This window comes from Terrapene carolina, unplaced genomic scaffold (assembly GCF_002925995.2).
Source record: "Terrapene carolina triunguis isolate 2854851 unplaced genomic scaffold, T_m_triunguis-2.0 Scaffold714, whole genome shotgun sequence".
Lineage (NCBI taxonomy): Eukaryota > Metazoa > Chordata > Testudines > Emydidae > Terrapene > Terrapene triunguis.
In genome coordinates, this window is record NW_020665065.1 from 14930083 (window position 1) to 14937323 (window position 7241).

A 7241-nucleotide genomic window follows, 5' to 3' on the forward strand; every position below is an offset into this window, starting at 1 on the left:
TTTACTCTTATGGAGATTACCCAGTTCCAATGGACAAGCGTAGTTCAACATCTCCAAGAAAGCAGCCATGTGCGTCAGAGTGTAGCACCTCCCATTCCCTTTTCAATCGTGGCATAACCTGCTATAACTTCCCCCTGCCTTTCCCATCGCAACTCCAAAGGGAGGTATGCATAGAAGCATTTTAAGCTGAACATTGTCATGAGACCAGCATCAAGGAGAGCAAGAGAATTGCTGCCAATAGCGGCTTCTGTTTCAGCGACGGAGAAGAGGCTCAGTATGAACTTCAGTTCTTTCTCAGTGAAGATGCAACACTGGTGGTAAGTGTGCCATTAGACCGAAGCCCCTTTGTTACCCCCACAGATACTTACTCGTTCACATCTTCTTTGGTGTGATTGGTGAACAGGAGACCGACTTCACCTCTTAGGTGTTTGCTGACCTGGAAGATAAGCAGTATGTGGAATTCAGCAGAGCACTTAACTTGGGCCGTGCTGAAGCCCCCTAATAGCAAGGAGTTTACTCAGGAAGCCCAGATAATTCAGAGGACCCAACCCTTAAGATTTGCAGATCTTGATTAATCAGCTGCAACGTGTCTTGCAGCCCTTTGGTGCTGTGAGGAAGACTAAATTAAGAAGGACCGGATGTAGATGGCAAGTCTATTTCAGGAGACTTTTCCTCCTGACGTGAAACTTGTTCTGTGGCTGAAGGAAGCAGTGGCTTGGCAGGACATTCCAGATGTAAACTCTGGAGAAAGGAGTTTAGATTGTGGGAGTTTAGATTGTGGGAGGTGGAAAAGGGTATGAATCACTGGGGCCTAAGAAAGAATTAAGATCAAGATTCTCAGATGTTTCATGAGGAAAAGTCAGAGAAATCCCATTTGAAAAGTCACTATGATCTAGTCATAGAATTGCTGAAGAAGAAAAATGAGTTAAACAGAGAATTTTTGGACTCCTGTGAGAGCTCTTAGTATCTGAGTTTAGTTTTTCAAACTGTAGTAAGAATTCCGTAGGGCTGAGGCTCCAAATTATTTTTTAAAGCTTGGATAGATGAATTCAGACTATTCACACACTGGCTGCAGTCCTCCTTCACTGAGAGGCTAAAAAGATTTGAAGACACATCTACTGGTGGAGGTCCTTCGAGCTCTCCCAACAATTCTGCCTCCACAGCAAGAAGATTAAGCAGTATTGGCTGAGAGATGCCACTTATACCTGCAACCCAGACCTTCAGGATTGAGTTGCTCTACTACTAACAAGGAATGTCCCCAATAGTTATCTTGTGAGCAAGGCACGGTGATTTTACCGCTCACCCCCCAACACGTTGGAAGGAGGAGGGAAATGCTGCAACATCCTCGTGCACCCTTCCTTTGGTGAACTGATTAAATTTCTTACTGTAGTGGAAGAACCTACGGTGAACAAAGCTACACTGACGTGAAGCTAACCACCACCAGAGTCAAAAGGCTGCCCACACTGGAAATGGGACTGATGTCAAAGGCAACTTGCCTAAAGATCTACATATCAGTGAAGGACTGGCTTTATCATCATCATTGTGGTAGTGCTTAGGTGCCCCAGTCGTGGACCAGGACCCCTTTGTGCTAGGTGCTGTACAAACACAGAGCAGAAAAATGGTCCCTGCCCCCAAAGAGCTGACAATCTAAGTCAAGGGTCTCAAACTCAATTTACCTTAGGGCCAGTGTCAGTTCTCAAATCCTCCCAATGGCCAATAATGTCACTGAAGATGGTGTTCCCGCCACCTCCCAGCCCGTTTCCCACCCTTTCCCCTCGCTCCCTTGGCCTCATGCCGCCCCGACTGACTCTGCCCGGCAACTAATGATGCCGTCTCCATGGCTGACTAGTGATGGTATCTCTGTCCCTCTCCCCCAGCCAATGGGAACTGCGGGGGCGGCGCCTGCAGCAGACAGCTGGCAGCATGGCTGTATGGGTATCTCCTCCGCGGCAACAGCAGGGATAGGGAACCGCTTGCAGGGAGCCGAGCTGCCCGAGGTGAATGACACGTTGCCGAGTGCAACTCCTGGGAGGGTCCCAGGAGCAGCAGGATGGAGCAACGTTGGGGGGAGGGGCATGCGAATCTCTCCTGCCCGCTCCCTCCCACCCCCAGCCGGCAGCCTTGAGGGCCGGATGAAAGAACTTTTTTAAAAGTTTCCATGGGCCGCAGTGGGGAGGTTCTTGGGCCGGGACTTTGAGACCCCTGTTCTAAGTATTTGAATCCCATTTACTGCAGATGGAAGAGTATTGATCCATTCTGGCTCTCCAAAGCAATTCTTTATTTTCTCTTGAGATTTACAGAAAATAAGGCTTACTTCCAAAACATGCAAAAGCTCTGGAAATCAGAACATACCTGGTGTAAGTTCTCCTTGTACTCATCAGCTGGCCCCCGTCCCAGTGCCACCATCATAACTTTGTTTTTCCCAAAGAAAATCCTATTAGAAAAAAAGGAAAAGAATCCATCATGATGGGCTCAATACATCTGCAGAGTTGAATCAGGGATGAAGATGGGTTCTCAATCGGGGAGTCGCAGCCTCTCCCTTTTTAAGGGCTGGGGAAGGGGATCCTGAAACTTCTCTCTTGTAACCTAAGAATTAGGAAAGTTACTGTTCTGCCCCAAACAGGAGGGATGGACGGTGATAGGCATTGCATCGCTTTAGCTCTACATGCCAGTGCGTGGAAGCTGCCATGGAACACTGCCGCTTTTTAAATCTTAGAGTTAACCCCAGGACTGCAGCCAAGAGCCCCAAGCTGGAAACTATCCTCTTGAGGGGTGGAAGAGAAGAAAATTCACAGAGCTCTTCTAGCAGTTACCTCCCCCTCCCACAGAACGAAGTACAGTAATCTGTCTAAGGTATGTATACACCTATAAGACAATATTCATGATCAGTAGCCAGGAGCGGAAGCAATCTCAGAGACTACTGCTCACCTGCTGTGCTTCCAGGCACTTCTGATATCCTTCAGCTTGTTGTTTCTCATGTTGGCAACAGAGAAGATAAAGAGGTGTTTGTAGGTGTCCACACATTTCCGCAACTATAGGAAAACATGATGTTGAGCAGTTATAGCAAACATCAGAGAAATCCCCATTGCAGACCAATGCGTTTCTGCAACAGCTTAAACACAGAACATGGGATGGAAGGATTGTTCAAAAATTCTATTCATGGCAACATCTCTGGCTCCCCAGCAATATCATGGAACTAACTACTATGATTTTGATGTGAGATTCTCCATTTGAACTAATCAACTGTAAAAAAAATTTTTTGTTTTACATTAAAATAAATTATAAAACAAACAGTATTTGCTCAACTCTCTCTCTCTCCCCCCAACGCTTAGCCAGTCGGCTGTAGCCATCGTTCATCATTTGGCCCGTTCCTGCGCAACCGCGAAGGCTTGACGGCCTGAGAGTCCAACATCAGAACAGACTCGATGAACCCATGTAATAAGGGGTCTGCCTCTGGGCCGCCTCCACCCCTCAGTTGGTGGAATTTTATCCCGGATGTTACAAGCCACCTGGAGAACAGCGTTTGCTGGAAGTCTTGTGGCATCTTTGAGACATGCCCAAAAAGCATAAGGTGCCGCCTGAGGACAGTGGCCCCAGCAGTCTGTAGACCCGAATGACCATAAACATCTGCATTACAGATGAAGTCATTCCACTTTATGCCCAATATATGACGTTGACATTTTGTGTGGAAAGCCTCCAGCTTTGCCCAGTCTGCGCGGCATAGCGTCCATGTTTCACAGCTGTACAACACTATGGGAAGGATGCAGCTCGAATAAATCCTGAACTTAGTTGTCATACTAAGATGATGTTGATTCCATATCCGTTGTAAATGGCCCATGGCAGATGCTGCGATGCCAATCTGATGGAGAACCTCCGTGTGAGAATTGGAGGAGCTGATAAGTATAGAACCCAGATCGCAAAAGCTGGAAACTGATTCAACAGTTTCATTGTTCAAAGAGATTGGAGTTGCAGGTGGACCTGGTCTTAGATTTTGCAGTTTTGTCTTTGACCATGAAACATGGAGACCAATTTTAGCTAACTCCTCCTCCATATGCTGGAGTGCCTCACAAAACCTGTTGGGACTCTGTATTAAAAGAGCAACGTCATCAGCGTAGTCAAGGTCTGTGAGCGAGAGATCGCCGATCTCAATGCCTATGGACCTGACGGAATGCTGCATTATGAAATCCATTGCCCGACAAAAGAGTGCAGGGGCCAGAATGCAACCCTGCCCAACACCAGATACTGATTTAAAAGGCACTGACATCCGGTTCCCCAGACGAACGTGGGCAGTGGTTCCATTAAGAAACTCTCTAATCAAGTCCAGCAAAGTGGTAGGGACACCTATGCCCTTTAAGGCCTTCCATAACGCGACACGGTCTACTGAATCAAATGCAGCCTTAAGATCAACATACGCTATGTGCAGGTGCTTCCTGAACTCGCAATGTATTTCTGACAATAAGCAAAGGACCAAAATGGTGTCTAATGTGGACCTGTTCCTCGTAAAGCCTGACTGTTGGGGACAACGCTTCCAATGTAGCAAAGGCTCCAGGCGTGCCAGGAAAACATGTGCAAACACCTTCCCTGTAATGGAGAGCAAGGTGATGAGCCTGTAGCTCTTACATTCATTGCGTGGTCCCTTGCCCTTATGGAATTAGATCACAATGCCGTCCTTCCAGGCGGTTGGCACGGTTCCAGTTCTCCACACCAGACAAAAGATGGCCAGAAGTGATTCAGCTAGAGGATCAATAGCACATTTTAGCAGCTCTGAGGGGATGCCATCAGCACCGTCTGCGTGTCCGTGTTTCAGTTTAGAGATGGCACACTTCACTTCATCCAATGTTCGTGCATGAGTACAAATGTCTGGATCCGGAACCACAGTGACTGCCAGATCAACCAGCTCTGAACAAGCGGCAGCTGGAGGATAGTTCAGGACACTGTGATAATGTTCCATCCAGCATGAGAGAATGTCATCATCTGATTTACATGGATGGCCTTGGCTGTCATTCAGGATGCTGTTTGTAGCGACTACTTCGACCGCTAAAGTGCAGTACACAACTCAACCATTAAGCCCACCGTCCTGCCCCGATAGAAGCCAATACCTGAAGAGACCAAGAAGCCTCAGTAATGTAGTTGGTCAGTTGTATGACCCACTACACAGACAGCACGACAAATTCTTTTATGACCCTTGTGGCACTTAGCTTAAGTCCTGAGGAAGTTTTACTGTATGCACTGTAACTTTTTTTTTTTTTATAAGAAATTTAACAGATCTTTAATGAATTCATCTGACACAACAGTTGACCATTCTCAAAGTGCTTCTTTTCTATATTTCTGGGGTCTAGTCAAATTGCCTCTGTGTGCCTCAGTTTCCCCACATCTGTAAAGCATGTAGTGAGACTTAGTCTGTGTAAATTATATTAAGAACCTCACAGGAGGAGATTCTACAGAAGGGAAAGAGCATATCTGTTTTTCTCCGATACAGAATGGAAAACTAAATGCAGCACCTTATGACGTATGTTTTTACTTACCTCTTCTATTAAACTCTGTTTGACTTCTAATCCTTTCTTTGTGGTTTTTGTTAGGGAAACTGAAAGGAAGAAGAAGAGCTTCAGCATTATTGATAACTTGGGCACTGCTTATGTAAAGTACAATTAAAAAGCACAGAAATGTGGCTGCCAAATACACTCTGGACATTAGCTTTAATAAACTCAAAGACTTTTGACTCATTTCTAGAAGACCATGTGCAACCTTCTAGCACTGATGCTTTGCTGGGAGCGCCCACATGGTTGTAGGATCAGGGTTTCCTTTACTAATTAAAACCATGAGCTACAAACCATCATTGAAATAAAACATTTCAGGGTTTCACTGACATGCAACAGCACATCGCCAGATATTTGCATCATCCCTGGTAAGAGGCAAGGAACTCATGAATAGGAAGTAAACAGCGTTACTGAGGCTGCCAAATTGGTTCTATAATTCCCAGACCAACTAACACAGCCTAATGTCTGCACACAACTCCCACACCCCCCACCTCAGTAACAATGAGGAGTCTGGTGGCACCTTAAAGACTAAGGGATTTATTTGGGCATAAGTTTTCATGGGTAAAAAACCCACTTCTTCAGATGCATGGAGTGAAAATTACAGATACAGGCATAAATATATATACTGGCACATGAAGAGAAGGGAGTTACCTTACAAATGGAGAACCAGCGTTGACAAGGCCAATCCAGTCAGGGTGGATATGGTCCACTCCCAATAACTGAGGAGGAGGGGTCACTACCAAGAGAGGGAAAATTGCTTTTGTAGTGAAGGTAACTCCCTTCTCTTCATGTGCCAGTACGTATATTTATGCCTGTATCTGTAATTTTCACTCCATGCAGCTGAAGAAGTGGGTTTTTTACCCACAAAAGCTTATGCCCAAATAAATCTGTTAGTCTTGAAGGTGCTGCCGGACTCCTCGTTGTTTTTGTGGCTACGGACTAACACGGCTACCCCGATACTCAGACCTCAGTGGCTCCGTAGCCAAACAATCAACGTTACCCAAAAGAGCCACAGGAGCGTGAATTCGTTGTGAACTCTCACCGCAAACTGCCTGACCCAGTGTTCCACCATGGGTTTAGTAACATAGTAACAGCATCCTGAGTGGCTGTTAATTAAATCAGGGTGTTGATATCACGTGCTGCACGGAGCCGCAGGAGAGACAGTCACGAGCCCCCGGCGGCTCCCACGCCGCAGTATCACGGCGTTACGGCAGCCAGGGGCCCACCGGGGGCCCCAGCTCAGCGGGGCAGGGAAGCCGCCACCGAAACGCGGGCGGCCCTGCCGGGCCCAGCCTCCCGCCTGCACAGGGGCGCGGGCGGACAGCGCGAGGGGAGGGCAGAGGGGGGCCCCGGCTCGGGGAGGGGGAGGGGCGGGCGGTGAGGTGAGCTGGGGGGGGGGTCCCTGGGCGGGAAAGGAGGAATGGGGGGGGGTCACTCACTCTTCTTGTCCCGCTTGGATTTAGGCATAGCTCGCACGTCGCTGGCCCCGCTGTGCGCGCCAAGGACCCTGTGCGCCGCGAGGGCTGCCGGGATAGGAAACCCCTGGAGGTGCCCGAGGAGGTGCCGGACCAGAGCTGCCCTCGCTGGGGTAATCCCTTCCGCCGGCCCCGCGCGCCCCTTTCCGCGAGGAGGCTGCCCCCTACGCCGCCGTTAGCTCCAACACAAATAGCTGACCCTGCCCGGGAGAGGAAGTTTTTTTTCTCA

At 48.0% G+C, this 7241-nt stretch overlaps 1 protein-coding gene across 1 annotated transcript; it reads right to left on the minus strand.

The window, feature by feature from the left end:
• Positions 1-128: 128 nt before the first annotated feature.
• On the minus strand, positions 129-7043 carry MRTO4 (MRT4 homolog, ribosome maturation factor). Its single transcript, XM_026660125.2, has 5 exons — positions 6977-7043; positions 5526-5584; positions 2929-3032; positions 2353-2434; positions 129-436 (listed from the first exon to the last, which is right to left on the minus strand). The coding sequence occupies exons 1-5, from the start codon at positions 7002-7004 to the stop codon at positions 365-367; spliced, it is 345 nt and encodes a 114-aa protein (XP_026515910.1). The 5' UTR covers positions 7005-7043; the 3' UTR covers positions 129-364.
• Between the last annotated feature and the right edge of the window lie 198 nt (positions 7044-7241).